The 19,549-nt window shown below is 32.5% G+C and overlaps 2 protein-coding genes across 2 annotated transcripts in view; both read left to right on the top strand.

The window, feature by feature from the left end:
• Nucleotides 1-19,549, top strand: part of LOC127736989 (uncharacterized) — a 175,980-nt gene that overhangs the window by 122,631 nt on the left and 33,800 nt on the right. The gene's annotated exons all lie outside the window — the stretch shown is intronic.
• Nucleotides 11,586-15,169, top strand: LOC127698507 (uncharacterized). The gene is made up of 2 exons (XM_052202017.1): nucleotides 11,586-12,371; nucleotides 13,988-15,169. The coding sequence occupies exons 1-2, from the start codon at nucleotides 12,287-12,289 to the stop codon at nucleotides 14,500-14,502; spliced, it is 600 nt and encodes a 199-aa protein (XP_052057977.1). The 5' UTR covers nucleotides 11,586-12,286; the 3' UTR covers nucleotides 14,503-15,169.

Here is a 19,549-nt window from a genome sequence, read left to right as displayed (position 1 = left end):
ATTTTTCTAGTTTCATGGCAATAACTTGTGTGTAAGTGTATGGATCTTTATGAAATTGTACAACAAGGTTCCATATCACAAAGGGAAAGCTGGAATTGATTTTTGGGGTAATTGCCCAAAAAGTTTAGGAATAAGGGGCCAAAAATAAGCATTTTTCTAGTTTCCAGACAATAACTTGTGTTCAAGTGTATGGATCTCTCTGAAATTGTAGTGCAAGGTACCATACCACAAAGGGAATGCTGGGCTTGATTTTGGGGGTAATTGCCTCCAAATTTTAGGAATAAGGGGCCAAAAAGGGGCATAAAACAAGCATTTTTCTAGTTTCATGACAATAACTTGTGTGTAAGTCTATGGATCTCTCTGACATTGTATCACATGGTTCCATATCACAAAGGGAATGCTGGGATTGATTTTGGGGGTAATTGCCTCCAAATTTTAGGAATTAGGGGCCAAAAAGGGGCAAAAAACAAGCATTTTTCTAGTTTCATGGCAATAACTTGTGTGTAAGTGTATGGATCTTTATGAAATTGTACTACAAGGTTCCATATCACAAAGGGAAAGCTGGGTTTGAGTTTGGGGGTAATTGCCCTAAACGTTTAGGAATTTGGGACCAAAAAGGGGCCAAAAAACAAGCATTTTTCTAGTTTCCAGACAATAACATGTGTTCAAGTGTATGGATCTCTCTGAAATTGTACTGCAAGGTACCATACCACAAAGGGAAGGCTGGGATTGAGTTTTGGGGTGATGAATCATAAGGGGGTTCAAAAAATTTGGGGGGGGGGATTCTTTTTCCTTTTTTTTCTTTAAAATTTTCCATTTTAAATTGGTTATTTCTGATTTATATATAATGATATGGTTTGAATAGGTAAATTAAATTTTTTTAAGTATCTTAGACCATTTTCATTCTGTGTCAGAAACCTATGCTATGTCAAATATTTAATTACAATCCAAATTCAGTGCTGAATCAAGCTTGAATGTTGTGTTCATACTTGCCCCAACTGTTCAGGGTTTGACCTCTGCGGTCGTATCAAGCTGCGCCCCAGCGGAGCATTTTATTTCATTCATAAATTACTTTATGCTTGGAAATATAATTTTGCTTGGAGTTGAAAGAGTTGACATGTTGCAATGTACATTTACTCTACATAGTTCTATGGTACCAAATCAAAAGTTTATATAAAGAAAGAAGTCAAAGGTTTCCCATCATAGTTTAGTTACATACATTTTTTTTGTACCTGAGGTCGTTGAATATAGATCATTATATAAATAAGGAGATGTGTTATGATTGCCAATGAAAAAACTAAGGATTTTATTATCCAAGGAATAGATTACCTTAGCCGTATTTGGCACAACTTTTTGGAATTTTGGGTCCTCAATGCTCTTCAACTTTGTACTTGTTTAGCTTTGTTACTATTTTGATCTGAACGTCACTGATGAGTCTTATGTAGACGAAACACACGTCTGGCGTATTAAATTATAATCCTGGTACCTTTGATAACTAATTTGACTATAAACATAGATAAAAAAGGTACAAACTGGACATAATGCACTAGTTCATAAACAAGTGAGAACAATCGCCTTCATATAGTGCTCAGAATATGACATTCATAAAACTTATTCAATATCATTAGAGAACTCTAAATCTTAAATACTGAAAGCCACCTCTGATAAGTACACTGTACTATGCAAGATAATGATATAACTGGACTTAAAATACACACAACCTGTAATTAACTGCCTTTACAGCGCTTTCGTGCTTTGATTTATCCAATCAAAGATAAAAAAAAATGTATATGGTTGATTACACCCCATCTTGTTCCTGTAAATAATGTCATACAATTTATAACTTGCATGGACTTAGTTTGTAAATTTTTAATATGCTTATGCAACGTTCAGTTGCTGTCAAAAATTAATCCTAAACAGATGCGGATCAAGGATTTTGATAAGGGGGGTGGGGAGCGTAATTCCACCCAACGAGCATTTGTCAACATTACACAGAGAAGCTTCTTTTTCCATAACACTCAAAAAAGTTTTCTCATATACTATATTAAAGCAATAGGCACACAATAGTTGGTGTATGGTATGATTGTAAAGTGTACATATAAAAACAAAGGATATGGGGTATCCATCCATGACACTTAATCAGTACATGCACAGCAAAACGACACACAAAAAGCAAAGTCACAGTGAGGCCTTCAACACGGAGAAAAAAAACTCACCTCACTGCAGTTTTAAGACTGCCCCTAGCACCAGTTTGAGGGACATGTTTTTTTGCGGCAAAGGACATTTGAGCGATAAAAAAAGGACGTTTGAGTGCCAAAGTATAGGACATTTGAGCGCCGAAATTTTAGGACATTGAGCGAAAATAGAAATAAGCATAGGACATTTGAGCAAAAATAAATAAGAATGATGAAGGAGAACCTTTTCCGTTTGCGAGATATAATCTGTTACCCCTGCTCACCACGTGCACGGGGAGGATGAAGTAGGATTACAATCAGGATAAAATGTGGAGTTTATAAAGCACAAAGTTTAAAGCATCTTTTAAGTGTAAAAAAAAAAACACAAAGCGCTGTCATAAAGCTTAAAACTCGGCAATGGCATTATTAACAATTCAGTTCGGGCTTGAAATTTATATCATAGGCTTCTGACATAAAAAAAAATCCCTCCCTATTTCCTGCTGGCGGTACCGGGAATGCAAGTCCAGGAGATTCTGGTCTATTGTTTGTATGTTTTGATTTCTCTTTTTAGTGTTTTGTACCACTCTATATCATAAACTGTCACAAAACAGGGCACTTTTTTCCTTTATTAGTCTCGGGGTCAAAATATTATCAATTTTAACATGTACTAGTATTAAGTGACATTTCACTTTATAAATATAAGAAATTTAGAAGAAAGAAAATTTGCATAGCCAATGAATTATAGTAGAATTGATTGGTAAGTAGAGATCAACTCAGGACTACACTACCATTATTAACCAGAACCGGTCGAAATACTTGGGAATAAAATCAAATAAAACATATTCATTTTCTTTTTTTTTCATTTTAGTCCCCTACCAACGAAGTCTAAAGGGACTTTAGGTTTGCACTCTGTCCGTCTGTCCATCTGTCTGTCTGTCCATCCGTCAGTCCGGCAACTCAGTTTTCCACACTTTTTTTCTTCGTTCTTCAAGATATTGATTTGATATTTGGTATATAGTTTTATCATGACAAGTTAGAGATCAAGTTCAAATTTTATTCCGGTCTGATGATTTAGTCCAGAGTTATGGTCCATAAAAAAACTCCATAACTAATGTTAGAGTACTATGTTAAAAAATATATCTGTACAAAGGGAGATAACTCATTTTTTAAAAGACATTCTTTGGTAAATTGTTTGAGGAATTTTGTGGCAGGTTTATATGTTATTTTGTATAAACTAATTTTCTGAATGCTACATGTATATATATATATATATGTTTTTATGCCCCCGCCATAGCGGAGGGCCTTTAAGTTTTACCCTTGTCCGTTAATACGTACGTACGTATGTCCCAAAATTGGTTTTTATCTAACTTGAGTTTGCCTCAACCAACTGTTATGAAACTTATACACAATGCTAATTACCACAAAACACAGATTAAGTTTGAATTTTGGTGGCATCACTTTAACCGTTCTAGAGTTATGCCCTTTATAAATGGAAAAATTGCAAATTTTTTATTTTCTTCTAAATATCAATTTATTTTTAAAATTGGAGTTATCTTCCTTTGTCCATGATTATAGTTGAATCAACTACAATCAATGCTTTATACAATGCAATGTTTGATTTTTACTTCCACTGATAAAACACAGATCAAGTTGAATTTGGGTAGTGTCACTTTAACCATTATTGAGTTATGCCCCTTTATAAATGGAAAGATTGCAAAATTTTTAGTTTCCATTCTGTAACTTAAGTTTGCCCCAACCAAACATTATGAAACCTATACACAATATTCATTACCACAAAACTAAGATCATGCAAGTACAAATTTTTTGTTTCCGTTTTCGAACTTTAGTTTGCCTATGAAACTTATACACAATGCTTATTACTACATAATACAGATTAAATATAAAATTTGGTGAGAACACTTTTACCATTCTTGAGTTATGTCCCTTTATAAACATAAAAATTACTGAATTTTTAGTTTCCATTCTCTAATTTTAGTTTGTCTCAACCAAATGTTATAAAACTTATACACAACTGTTCTAGAGTTATGCGTGTTTACAAATAGAAAAATTGCTGAATTTTTAGTTTCTGTTCTCTACTTAAGTTAGCCTCAACCAAATGTTATGAGACTTACACACAATGCTTATTACCACAAAACTCAGATCAAGTTCAAATTTGGGTAGCGTCACTTTTACCGTTCTTCAGTTATGTCCCTTTATAACTATATGCTATGCCAGCGGGGGCATCATCTGTGTCCACATGTGGACACTATCCACATTTATTTATTATTGCGAACCAAATGAAAGTCTTCCACAGAGTCGTCTGCTCTTGACCAGGGTATTTAAACTTTTGTCTATTCTCTTGTCCTATTGAATAAATACAATAGCTATTGAGGGGGCCTCGGTGGCCGAGTGGTCTAAGTAGTTACTACTGTAATCACTAGCCAGTCAACACTGAGGTTGTGAGTTCGAACCCCGCTCGTGCGGGTGCACTCGACTCCAATCTTAATTGACTAGGATTGTCAGTTTTCCTATCGAAGGTCGGTGGTTTTCTCCGGGCACTCTGGCTTCCTCCACCAATAAAAACTGGCCGCCACGAAATAGCCCAAAAGCGGTGCTTAAAAGTGGTGTTAAAACACCAAAAATTAAAAACTAATAGCTATTTTTCTCTATGTAGTTTTTTCACTGGGACCTTTAAATTTCTTCTAGGAGAAATCTATCACTCATTGATTGATTTACCTGACCAAAAAATTATCTTCTTTTTTGGGGGAAATAGTTGTATAAACTTGCATAAACTGCATGCAATATTGTATTTAATCAATATCAATAATATATTTTCAATCTGTTCAATAGAAACACTGATTTAATTATAAAAAGTTTATTTCTGAAAAATTTTTTAGTATTGTTCCAATGAATTTGCATGTTTTTGTTGTTGTTCAGTTATAGAATACATTCATCAAGACCTTGATTTAAACACAATAATTTTCAAGTTTTTATTTGTCAAACACACAAAAAAAAAGCAAATTTTAATATGGAAAATATAAAAAATTTGTTCAGAAATCAACTTTTAATTTTTCAAATCAGTCATGTCAGTGTTTATATTGAAACTATTAAAAATGAATTATTGATATTGAATAAATACAACACCACATGCAGTTTTTTTGAGTCCTTATTTAGTATTTGTACATGTATTTTCATTTTTGACAGTTCAATTTTTTGTTCAGGTAAATTAATCAGTGAGTGATAGATTTCTCTTGGAAGAAATTTAAAGGTCCCATCAAATAAACTACACAGAGAACAATAGCTATTGTATTTATTAGATGGAACAAAAGAACTTACAAAAGTTTAAATCGACAGGTAACTTGCAGGTGAATCTGTGGAAAAGTATCATTGAGTTCGAAATAAGTGAAATCCTTAAATTAGATAATAATCTATTTTTATTAAGGTATATATTTCATTACATTACATTGTGTAGATAAAAGTTGTTGACATTTTATAGATAAGTTACAAATCTTTATTAGTTTGTGAAAAATGAAAGAAAATTTGATTGTAATTTGAAAATAGATATACATTGTATTACACCATATCTAATTTTAGAGAACTATTAATCATATCTAATGTTAGAGTGTTATAGGTTTTCCTCACTTTTTTTCATCATGCTTGAAGATATTGATTGACAATTGGTATATAGTTTTATCATGACAAGTTACAGATCAAGTTCAAATTTTTGTTTCGGTCTGATAATTTTGTGCAGAGTTATGGTCCTTGGACTTAAAGTTCACTCCTATATTCAGTTTTCCACACTGTTTTTAGTCATGCTTGAAGATATTGACTTGATATTTTCTTTTTGTTTACACCATGACAAGTTATAGAACAAGTTAGCATTTTGTTCCAGTATAACGAATTTTTACCTGGTAGGGGACTATATATTGCTTTGCAATACTCTCAGAATGCTTGTTAAAAATATTTTCTCAATTCATATACAAGTATCACAGAATGTTTCGCTCAAACGTCCTATTTGAAAATACAGGTAAGGTTAATATTCTGGCGCTCAAATGTCCTATGATGTCGGCACTCAAATGACCCTATGTACATTTCTTATTTTTGCTCAAATGTCCTATGCCAGTCTGTCTGGCAGGTTTCATATGACCTCATTTAAAATGTTACTTTTTGTGCTTAATTTAAAGATTTTAATTTTTGTATAATACTATAAATGCATCAGTAATTTAAAGCATTTTCTTGTACATAATTTCAAGATTGTGTAGTGTATTTGTCCATCAGTACTAATATTGTTGATAATTTTATACCATTGAAAACTAGTCTTGTTGTTATATTTGTGCTCTTTGATGAAATATTTTTTTTCCAGTTTTGACTTTTTTTCAACTATCAATCCGTCAGATTATTCAAAAGTTTATTTGAGCTAGATTCACTGTTACACCATTAACAGGTAATTTTCATTAATCCCTACTGCGAAATACTGACATGTCAATTAAATACAATTTCGCAATGTTCACTATTACATCATACCACAGACATTTATAAACATATATGTATATGTATGTCTTTGATCATACTGTAAGAAAAGTGGGGTTTTTAAAAAAAATAAATATTTCTGTGTACTTTAATATTGAGATTTGGAACATTTATGTTCAGTCTGTGGTTGAATTTTTTTATAACATCAATAACTTTGTCAAACCTACATGGAATTTTATGAAATATGGACAGAAGCTTGTTTATGACCAAAAGACAGTATCCAGAGCAAATTTTTGAAAATATTAATTTTCATTTTTCCGTATTTTACTGATAAATGGACTTAGTTTTTTCACAGTTAACACTCAGGCTCAGTCTGAGGTTAAAGTTTTCAGTCATTAATAACGTTGTCAAACCTTCATGGATATTTATGAAATGTGGACAGAAGCTTGTTTATGACCAAAATACAGAGTCCAGAACAAAATTTTGAAAATAATCATTTCATTTTTCTGTATTTTACTGATAAATGGACTTTCTGGGGTTAAAGTTTGTTACACATCAATTACTTTGTCAAACCTTCAAAGAGTTTTATAAAACTTTGGCAGAAGCTTTTTAATGATTAAGAGATAATTTCTAAAGCAAACCTTTTTGAAAATATTTTTTTTCATTTTTAGTATTTTTTTGATTGATGGACTTCATTTTTTACAGTTAACATTTACAGGCTGTCTGGGATTTTTTTTTTTTTTCACATGATAAATTTGAAAACCTTCATGGATTGTTATGAAACTTGGACAGAAGCTAATCTTCAAGACCAAGAAAATGCATCTGAAGTAAAAGTTTATTTTTTTTTTTAAATTCTAAAATTGAGAATGGAAATGGGGAATATATCAAAGAGACAACAACCCTACCAAAGAGGAGACAACAGCCGAAGGCCACCAATGGGTCTTCAACGCAGCGAGAAAATCCCGCACCCGGAGGTGGTCCTCAGCAGGCCCCTAAATAAAAATGTGCACTAGTTCAGTGAAAATGGACATCACACTAAACTCCAAAACATATAAATGAACTAAAATTAAAAAAACATACAAGACTAACAAAGGCCAGAGGCTCCTGACTTGGGACAGGCGCAAAAATGCAGCGGGGTTAAACATGTTTTGTGCGACCTCAACCCTCCCCTATACCTCTAGCCAATGTAGAATAAAGAAACACAGCAATACCCACAGTAAAACTCAGTTCAAAAGAAGTCTCAGTCCGACGTCAGAATAGGTAACAAAAGAAACTAAGCAAAATGACAATGATACATAAATGAACAAAGGACTACTAGCAGTTACTGACATGCCAGCTCCAGACCTCAATTAAATTGATTGAAAGATTACGTCTTCATCATATGAAAATCAAGTACAATCCCTCCCGTAAGGGGTTTAGTATCATACCATCATAAAATATATAAGAAGAACATAACCCGTATCTGTATTTTACTGATAAATGGACTCTTTTTTTAAGTCAACATTACTACTGACAGCAGTAATCACAGGCGAGACGCAGGGTTCTGTTATGATTTTTGTCGAGCCTGCGACTTCTGTCACAGAAAGCTCGACTTAGGGATAGTAATCCGGTAACAGCGGCGGCGTTAACTAACTTCTCAAAAGCTTAATATTTCAAATGTAGAAGACTTTAATTTTTGGGGGTAATCTTACCTTGTATTACTATTTTGGATATTTGGCCCCATTTTTAAATTGGTCTACATTGAGGTCAAAAGGGTCCAAAATTAAACTTTGTTTGATTTCATCAAAAACTGAATTATTGCGGCTGTATGATATGCTGAATCTTATTGTGCATTTAGATTTTTTATTTTTGGGCCCTGTTTTCAAATTAGTCCATACTAAGGTTTGAAGGATCTAAAATTAAACTTTGTTTAATTTCAACTAAAATTAAATTATTGGTGTTTTTTTATATGCTAAATCTAACCATGTTGTTCATTTGTTGTTAGATTTTAGATATCAGACCATTCTTGGTAAATGAAATGTCCCATTTCAATTTTTTAAGATCTTTGACCACATTTGTTTTGTGTCAGAAACCTATATTATGTCAAAAATTTGATCACAATCCAAATTCATACAGTATCAAGCTTGAATATTGTGTCCAAACTTGCCCCAACTGTTCAGGGTTAGACCTCTGCGGACGTAACTGGCTGCGCTCAGAGAAGCATTTTATTTATACATTTAATGCTAAATAATATTGATGGAAATTTTTTTTCTAATAGCATAAAAGTGGGCAAGATTATTGTTTTCAACCCAGGTAAGGTACGGCCATAATTTTTTTTTAAGGCAAAAATCAGGGCCAGATTATTTTCTCAAAAATATCTCAGACCCCCCAGAAAATCAAATGGTCCATACCTTAGACTTTTAATCTATCTAGAGATTACTGACTGGGGATCATTATTCAGCAATGTTATAATGGGCTGGGGCGTGTGGGGTTAAACATGTTTTCTTAGGTGAATATTATAGCTGTGGAACTTTTTTTCATCAAGTGAGTGTAATAGAATATTACCTTCTGTTGGGTGGAATTGTGAAATAGGAGTCAATACATCCTTACTCCATCCTTTGTTGCTTTGAAGGCTTCATGCTTGTCATCCTCAGCCTTAGCAATGTGTTACTGTAATTTGAATTTCAAAATGACTGAGTGACGTTTTTCGACGTACTGGTCAACTCCACGGTAGCGAATCACATGACTTTGACATAATCAATACTATATTACACGTAAATACGAGCGAATAATATCTTTATAAGTAACGAATTGTTGCATAAAATATACGGGAAACGGCAAAGTTAACGAAATCTAGTCTGATTAATCATTTTACAGTCTTAATTAAAAAAAAAATAATGTGCAAGTAAAGGGGGGCATACGCTCTCTACGCCCCCTCTGGATCAGCCACTGGACTCATAATATACTTGTAATAAGATTTCGTTGCCAGATGCGGATCCAGGATTTTGAAAAAAGGCCTTTAAGGGGGCGGGGATATAGGCAACGTTAGAAATGGATAAAAAAATAGCAGCATTAATAAGATGTAGGGTCATATATATAAGTGTTCATTGCATATGTATTTTACATATGTATATTTAGGACGAGAAGATGAATATGAACCAGACTTTGTATTATACCACAGGAAGACATGTCATCCTACCCCGACACATGATTTTGACTCCGGACCGACCAGTCTTTGCTCTAACTCCTAAATATTGTTTGCTTGGTAGAGATGCAGCCAATCTTCGATTTGAAACGGAAGAGGATCGAGCCCAAGACTTCCTGTACTCGAGCAGTGGTGAAGCTTTCATTGACGCAATGAGGCAACCGCCTCACCAAATTTTCGACCATTAAAAAAGAGAGATACAGAGAATTATAAATCGTGTACATCATAGTATAAAGTATATTGAATGACGATGGTTCAAAACGTTGACTACTTTATTCTTTACTCACTCATTCCTCATTATTAATGTCTTGAAAACTTTCTTTCATATAATGAACAAGGTAGATGCAAAGATTTTTTTAAGTAACAGACAGTTTGAAAGTATACCTCGCAAAAAACTGATTAAAAAAAGAGGTCATAACTGTGAAACTGATATGATGCTTGATTTTTGTTTTACAACCAACTTGTTACTTTTGGTGGACAAAGTTTTCAATAGACACTTGGCATTCTTACATTTTATGTAGTACTCTTCTACCTTGGTTGATATAAACTCGACTTCATAGATCATCTAGTTATTATCATCCATGCATTTTGACAAAAGCTAAACGTATAAAGTTAGACATAGTGGATCTTAAACTTAATATCCCCAAATCTGTACAAAAGCATTTAAGATGAGGTCATACATATAATTTTGTCAATTATTTTTGTTTAGATCCGAACCTGTCTGTAACTGAAAACTGAGAATTAAACCTTTAACCAGCAGTTTCATTGAAATATATTGATTTAATCACTACAAAAGTCCAAAAGTCTGAAAAGACCAATTTTTGTCTTGATTTGCATGAACAATTACTCAACATTCTCCAAATGTATGACTTATGTCTTAATTTTTCTTGACAAATTCTCATTTATATTAAATTTGTATGAAATTTACTCGACAAATTCTTGGCATTTTAAATATGTTCTTAAAATTTCTTGACAAATTCTTGACATTTGAATACTGTCTTGAAATTTCTCGACAGATTCTCAACATTCTTATTTTTTCTCAGCATGGCTTGACATATTCTGAACATTTTGAATTGTGTCTTAAATTTACTTGACAATTCTGAGTTTTACAAATCATGACCAATATACATGATATAACTTTATCTTTATTTCTCTTTATTTAATATACTGTTGTTTCAGTTACACTTGTTACAACAAAAACAAAAGTTGGGCATGTAAAATAATTGAAAATTTGGGTATATAAATAATTTTATAAATACAAATATGGCTATGAAATTTATTGTATTAACAATACAAATGTGGGTATGTTGATAAAAACCAATTCAAATGTGGGTTTGTAAATAATTACAAATGTTGATTCCTTAATCTTATAAATAATTGCTCAATGATTAAAACCAATCATACTGTAGACATATTTCATTCTACATGCATAATATTCAATGTTAATAGGGTAAATAAACAATTATTGTACCAAAATGTGGTTTTTATAAATAGCAAAGTATTATTGTATCCTAATTCTTCCAAAAGACTATACAAATCCTTGATATAACAGAAGAAAATTTGTGTAATGTCATCTGTTGCAATATATATTACATGTATTAAGTATTACACATGGACAGGATGTTCCCCATACAATTAAGGTATTCCAAATAAGTTATACACACCCCAAGGTACATGCCACTGTCATATGGAAAATTACTGCTTTACCTGTAATCAGCCATGCAACTTATCAGTTGATAGACCATGCCACTACAATTTTTAAAGGCAGTGCTTTAATGCCTTTCTAGTTGCCGTGTTAATATTTCTTTCCGCGATATCCAACTTATCTACGTGGGGGGTTATTAGGCTCCAAGTAGATCCGGAAAATGTTGATTCTCTCCTCTTCTTATTGTGGTATCAAATGTTTTTTGTCTCATTTCATTTACATTGGGAAATAGAGAAACGATCATTGTGTTTTGTTAGTTTTAAAAACTTTTGATATATTTGTATTTTACATTATAAGCAGTCAACCGATTGACAAACTAGAATTATTTGAATTCCGTGTGGAAAGAGGTCGGGTTAATTTCGAGTGTTATCTGCAATCTAGATGTTTATAAATCATTTCAGTCGTTGATATAATAATTAAAGGTCGACTGAACATGAATTATATTATACAATTTAAAGCGCATTTCTGTTTATGCACGCGAACCCGTCTAACGTTATTGTTATTTCGCAGTTATATAAAGTAGCGAATTATCGTTCCTGAATAGGTGGCGCCGTGGTAGCCGATCCTGTACTTCAACTTCCGGTTTCTGCACTGTGCAACTATTACAGTTGCATTTTTAATTAACGATGCCAAGTACTTGTTGTTGTGTACCTGGATGTCATTTAAGAGGAGGACATGCATTTCCAAATGACTTAAAAAGAAGGAAAAGTTGGATCAACGCCATGGCCCATATGCAGATTGGACGAGAACACGATGAAATCGTGGAGTCCATCTCAATCAGCTGTTGTTTGCAAGGCACATTTTACTGAAAAAGACTACGTGCAGGAAACTACTCATGGTAAAACTCTATTTTCTTTTTAAAATATATAGTTATATATGTAATCGCCATGCGAATTAAACCAAAGTCTGTTTACAACCGCAATTATCGTTTTAGAATAAAAGGGGGTGGTTAATTCAAGACGTCATAATTTTTTGGATTACGATTCAATGTGATCTGTTTGAGATTTTTTGGTGCTTGCTACAATTATAATGATTTCTTACAAGAGGTATATCATACTGAGAATTATTTTAGCAGTAATTATGCTAATGTAGTAATGACAGGAATGCATAAGCTATGCCTCATAGACTTTCTTGAAAAATATCAATGACAATGTTAACAGGAACAAAACAATGACATGCTCTCATCTATATTATAGTTATTTAGGTACAAACAATGTATGTTTGTTGCATACGTCTCTCAGAATTATAGTTATCTCGTACCATTGTAAACTCGTACCAATGTCAACACGTACCACTAAAAAAAACTCGTACCAATGCAAACTCGTACCACGGTAAATTCATACCATTGTAAACTCGTACCAACTTATTTAAATGCATTCAAATGGTGTTTAATGATGAATATATACTTTAATTTTACTCAATACCTCTTAAATCTGTAAAATGTATATAATTGAAATTACAATGACCAATTTGTAGCTAATTTTCCTTGTCTAATTGGATAGAGAAAACCGTGGCAGATTGGCTTTGTTGTCTCCCTTGAATAGACTCTTTTTTAAACTTTTACTGACAACTATTTGATTTAATTTTTAACCATTCCAAATCAGTAACATTGAATAGATTTGGGTATTTTTCTATTGTTTCTAAAAGGAATTTTATTTAATGAAAGAATTTATTTATTGTGTTTTAAAGGTTTAAAATTGTTTATGACCAACAGTTAGAAAGTATGAAATTTATTTTTATACAATGTTCAACACTTTGTAGCAGAATATGACCTTTTTTATGAGGTTGACTGTCCCTCTGGTATCTTTCGCCCCTTTCGACAACTCATGTCAGCTTGTGTTTTGATAATCAGGAATTTCATTTAATAATAAACATTATACATTTAATTCCAAGCTGTTAAATTATATAACAACAATCAAAATTTAATAATATGATTAAACAAGTTGATTAGTTTATAATCAACCAATAATCACACAATCAAAGGAATTTAATATATTAATTAGCATGGTGATTAAGAAATTACATTCGTATTTTTGTCTTAAGTTTTCATTAAAATCTGGTATAAAATTCAAAGATATTTCAATTTTTTGTATAAAGCTTAAAAAAAATAATCATAAAACATTCGTATTTTTGTCTAAGTTTTCATTAAAATCTAGTATAAAATTCAAGTAATTCTTGAAAATTTTTTTTTATTAAGTTTACCAAAAAAAAATCATAAAACATTTGTATTTTTGAATATATTTTTAATGGTACGAGTTTGCAGTGATACGAGTTCTGATTGGTACAACTTCCCAGTGGTACAAGTTTACGTTGGTACAAGTTAACTTTTTTGGTACGAGTTTACGTGGTACGAGTTTACAATGGTACGAGTTAACTTGCTTCCATACAAAGTATGCATTGCTAATGGAAGTTCATTTAATTATCAAAAAACTAATGTTTTATAACCTTTTTCAGGGCACAAACCCACCATACAGAGACTTAAGTCTACTGCCAATCCCAGCCTATTTTCCTGGACCAAGCAAGAGACTGAATCGTCCGCAAAAAGAAAAATCAGGGCAGTTTCCTGTGAAAACAAAAGAACTAAACTTGATGAATATTGTAGTAGAAATCTAGAGGAAAGTTTTGATTGTAAAGTTGGTTTTCCTGAAGAAGTAATTCATACTGCAGACAGGATTTATGACTGTCCACCGCCAACTGCCGAGCTAATGTTGAGCTTCACAGATGGAATTACGCAAACACCATCAATGCCTATATTTTCAGCAGAGAATTTTGAAATGAAGACACATGACACAGCCATGCATTTTTATACCAGTTTAGAGTTGTATACTAAATTTTTATTTGTTTTGACCACACTTGGTCCAACAGCACATTGTTTGAGATACATATATATTCAAATTGATAGGGTGTCATTTGAAAATCAGTTTTTTTATGACTTTGATGAAATTGATGCATTATACAACCAACTTTGAACTGTCTAGATTCTAGATTGAAACTAGTGTTAAGAATATTGTGTAAAAATGGATTGTTTTTATGTCTAAACAGTGGCGTGAGGCTAACACTTGGCCATTTAGTGGTTTAGTCAGGTATTTTTCGCCATCCAACTTCAAATTAAAGTTTCCTACAACTTGGATTATTATTGACAGCACAGAATATCCCGTGATAAAACCTAAAGCTCCTAGAGCTCAGGCAACCTTTTCATCATATAAAAACAGAAACACTGAAAATACTTGTATGTTCGACACCTGGTGGTTTAGTCAACTATGTCTCTAATGCATATGTTGGTTGTACCAGTGACTGTGAAATAGTTAAAAGATGTAGAATAGTTCAATTATGTGATCCAGGTGACAGTGTGATGGCAGACAAAGGTTTAAATGTGCAAGATTTGTTTGCTCACTTTTTTCAAAAAAAGAAACAGAATTAGTTCCAAAACTCTTATACGGGATAGAAAAGTCTCCAATTAACACGTGCACATAGAGCTAATTATTGGACTTGGCAAAACATACAAAATTCTAATAAATCCTATGAATGGAACTGAAACAAAACTTTCATCTGAAATAACATTTAGTTGTTTTATGTTGTGTAATTTTAGAACTTGTATTGTGCCAAAGGATGCATAAATAAAAGTGACGCAATGAAGTTTGTTCTGATATATATATATAAATATTATTTACAATTACATGCACATGTCAATTGTAATGCATATAAAAATAAGGAGATGTGGTATGATATTCAGTGAGTTTATCGAACCAAAGTGCATAAGAAATGGGTTAAGCAGTTACAGGTGTTTCTGTCACCATACAATCTCCAACAATTAGAAAAACTTGTACCGTGTAAAAAATTTCAGAGATCTTACAACTAAGTTTTGTTGTCTCACCTTGACTTTGGTGAATTGTTTATATCTGTTGATGTAAATATAAAAAAGAAGATGTGGTATGATTGCCAATGAGACAACTCTCCACAAGAGACCAAATGACACAGAAATTAACAGCTATAGGTCACAGTACGGCCTTCAACAATGAGCAAAGCACATACCGCACAGTGAGCTATAAAAGGCCCCGAAATGACAATGTAAAACAATTCAAACAAGAAAACTAATGGCCTAATTTATGTACAAAAAATGAACGAATAACAAATATGCAACACATAAACAAACAACAACCACTGAATTACAGGCTCCTGACTTGGGACAGGCACATACATGTACATGCAGAATGTGGCGGGGTTAAACATGTTCACGGATTCCCAACCCACCCCCTAACCTGGGACAGTGGTGTAACAGTACAATATAAGAGCGAACTATTAAAATCAGTTGAAAGAGGCTTAACTCATCAGATGGATAAATACAAATACAAGTGGACGTGGCCGGGTAGTTGTACATCCAAACAACAAAAAGACACTAAGTACAGATCTGAGAGTACTCGCATTTACTGACAGCTAGTTCAAAGCCACAAACAACTGATAAAAAAATCTTGCATCTAAGACTAAATTATCAATCCGTAAGCTCCCTTTAGAATTTTATAAATTTTAGATTTTACATTTCTGAGTTATGGCCCGAGAACACAGTTATTTCATAGTGCATTTCTTTTAGACAATAAAGTCAAATTAAAAAAATCGCACCTGCTCTATCTCAAAAAGATTTTTACAGTGTAGTGTACTACTATTGGGACAAATAATATCAAAATTATAGAAAAGTCTACCAGCTCTAACTCAAAATATTGACAATTCTATGTTAAGGGGGTCTAAAATTCAGTTTGACAGCTTCAGACATACTAATTTTTGACCTTTTTAAACTGGACCTAATCACTACTTAACATAAAGATTCAGCACCCAAATTTTTTTAACATGTAATTTCATCCCCTTACTTAATATTTCATGCATTAAATATAAAGAAATAAATTTGGAAAGTGTATGAAAAAAATTTGCAAGTTATATACTGTCCACACTAGGGACTATATTTGTAGACAACGAAAATCGAAGGACGATAACTGTGTCCTCGGACCTTATGGGGTTTTATTCATTAAAAAAGGGGGGATTTTCCAATTTTTGGACAACAACTCAAAAATGCTTTAAGCAGTTCGCATGAAACTTCGGTGAATTATTTATAGCTATTGATGTAATCTCCCTATTGATTCTCATAAATTTATAATATGACATTGAGAAGAAATTGAACTTTATTTGTTTATAGTCTGGCAACAGATTTATTAAGTATTGCGCAACAGCACAGTGTATTGCACAACAGCAAGAAATCTTTAATTGAATATAAATTCAATTCATATAACTGATTTCTAGTTCTTTGACTACATTTATTCAGAAACTATAATATGTCAAATATTTAATTACAATCCAAATTCAGACCGGTATCAAGCTTGAATATTGTGTCCATTTTTGCCCCAACTGTTCAGGGTTGGACCTCTGTGGGTGTATCCAGCTGCGCTCAGCGAATCAGTTTATTACTTAATTAAGAACTCCTTTTTGTCGAGCCTGCAACTTTTGTCGCAGAAAGCTCGACATAGGGATAGTGATCCAGCGGCGGCGTTAGCTAACTTCTTAAAAGCTTTATATTTTAGAAGGTCGAAGGTCTGGATGCTTCATACTTTGTATATGGATGCCTCATGTTACGAAGTTTCCGTCAGTCACATGTCCAATGTCCTTGACCTCATTTTCATGGTTCAGTGACTACTTGAAAAAAATTGATTTTTTGTAATGTTTAATTCTCTCTTATTATAAGTAATAGGATAACTATATTTGGTATGTGCATACCTTGCAAGGTCCTCATGCCCGTCAGACAGTTTTCACTTGACCTCGACCTCATTTCATGGATCAGTGAACAAGGTTAAGTTGTGGTGGTCAAGTCCATATCTCAGATACTATAAGCAATAGGTCTAGTATATTCGGTGTATGGAAGGACTGTAAGGTGTACATGTCCAACTGGCAGGTGTCATCTGATCTTGACCTCATTTTCATGGTTCAGTGGTTTTAGTCAAGTTTTTGTGTTTTGGTCTGTTTACTTATACTGTATGCAATAGGTCTACTATATTTGGTGTATGGAATGATTGTAAGGTGTACATGTCTAGCTGGCAGGTGTCATCTGACCTTGACCTCATTTTCACTGTTCAGTGGTCAAAGTTAAGTTTTTGAGTTTTGGTCTTTTTTTCTAATACTATATGCAATAGTTCAACTATATTTGGTGTATGGAAATATTTTATGATCTATATGTCAGTCACGCAGGTTTTTTTTTACCTTGACCTCATTTTCAAGGTTCATTGCTCAGTTTTAAGTTTTTGTGGTTTGGTCTATTTTTCTTAAACTATAAGCAATAGGTCAACTATATTTGTTGTATGGAAGAATTGTTAGCTGTACATGCCTGCCTAGCATGGTTCATCTGACCTTGACCTCATTTTCTTGGTTCATTGGTCAATGTTTAGTTTACTTGGTTAATGTTAAGTTTATGTGACAGTTGTAATAAAGTTTTATATTTAGGACTATCAACATAATATCAATGATTAGTAAAGAAGGCGAGACATTTCAGCGTGTGCACTCTTGTTTCATTCATAAATTACTTTATACTTGGAAATATAATTTTGCTTGGAGTTATAGTTTCTAAAAAAAGTATTGTCTTTGAAAGAGTTGACATGTTGCAATGTACATTTATTCTACATAGTTCTATGGTACCAAATCAAAAGTTTATATTAAAGAAAGAAGTCAAAAGTTTCCCATCATAGTTTAGTTACATACATTTTTTTTGTACCTGAGGTCGTTGAATATAGATCATTATATAAATAAGGAGATGTGTTATGATTGCCAATGAAACAACTATCATCCATACATTGTACTTACCAGTAACAAACCACATTTGCAAAGTTGAATAAAATACAGTTGATAACATTTACTTATTACTAAAAAGAAAATGCCAAACTATTTTAAACAGTATTTGACTATAAACATAGATAAAAAAGGTACAAACTGGACATAATGCACTAGTTCATAAACAAGTGAGAACAATCGCCTTCATATAGTGCTCAGAATATGACATTCATAAAACTTGTTCAATATCATTAGAGAACTCTAAATCTTAAATACTGAAAGCCACCTCTGATAAGTACAATGTACTATGCAAGATAATGATATAACTGGACTAAAAATACACACAACCTGTAATTAACTGCCTTTACAGCGCTTTCGCGCTTTGATTAAAAGTTTGTTGATAGATGAAAATGAAAATCATCATTTTAATTAAAAAATTTTGAATTAAAATGGATTTTCTTCATCAAAAATTATGAAGTGAAATAATTTAACATAAAAACAAATTTGATAATTTCCCAAAGATTATAAAAAAACTATTATCTACTCCAGGAATAATAGAAAATGTATTTATAAAGGGTCCCATCAATGATTTCTCTAAAAATCATTGGTCTTGTGAAATGGATCTCAAACAGACACACATAATTAAGATCTAAACATTTTTTATTTCTTGAGAAAAAAATCAGGAGGGAAGTATAACAAATATTTAGTTTTGATAAAAAATTATGAAATTCAACACTTAATTTTGAATAAAAAATGTTTTTGGTTGTTCTAAAAAAAAAGAATAAGTTTTTGAGTCAAGATTGGAACAAATTCGTTGTCCCAAACAAAAGTCCCCCCCTTTTTTAGCCACACACACACACAAGATGAATGGTGGGGTTCAAAAGAGACACATGGTCACAGTTTAAAACTGCCTCAAGTCACCCATTTTAGTAAAGCAAATTTGACTGGCAGTTTTTTTTAGGGTCTCTAAAAACACCGCAAAGGACCTCCTTTGTGCACAAAGGAGCACAAAGGACCACAAAGGAGTTTGATATGAGCACAAAGGACCTGAAATTCATTTCAAAACATAAAAATATTATAATTCATGAAGAAAAATGTAAAAAATAAAATCAATTTCAATAAAAATTGCGATTTTAATAATGTACGATTTTTAGTTATCACCGGTATCGGTTTGGAACCGACTTTATATCCGGGTTAAGTGATAGTTCGTGT

Source organism: Mytilus californianus, unplaced genomic scaffold (genome assembly GCF_021869535.1).
Source record: "Mytilus californianus isolate M0D057914Y unplaced genomic scaffold, xbMytCali1.0.p SCAF_4, whole genome shotgun sequence".
Taxonomy (NCBI): domain Eukaryota; kingdom Metazoa; phylum Mollusca; class Bivalvia; order Mytilida; family Mytilidae; genus Mytilus; species Mytilus californianus.
This window is presented reverse-complemented; position numbering and strand designations above follow the sequence as displayed.

Bases quoted from the DNA above. Each gene is read 5' to 3' on its own strand.
- LOC127698507 (XM_052202017.1), top strand. From the start codon at position 12,287: ATGAAATCGTGGAGTCCATCTCAATCAGCTGTTGTTTGCAAGGCACAT. The intron at 12,372-13,987 runs GTAAAACTCTAT...AACCTTTTTCAG, and splicing joins CGTGCAGGAAACTACTCATG to GGCACAAACCCACCATACAG.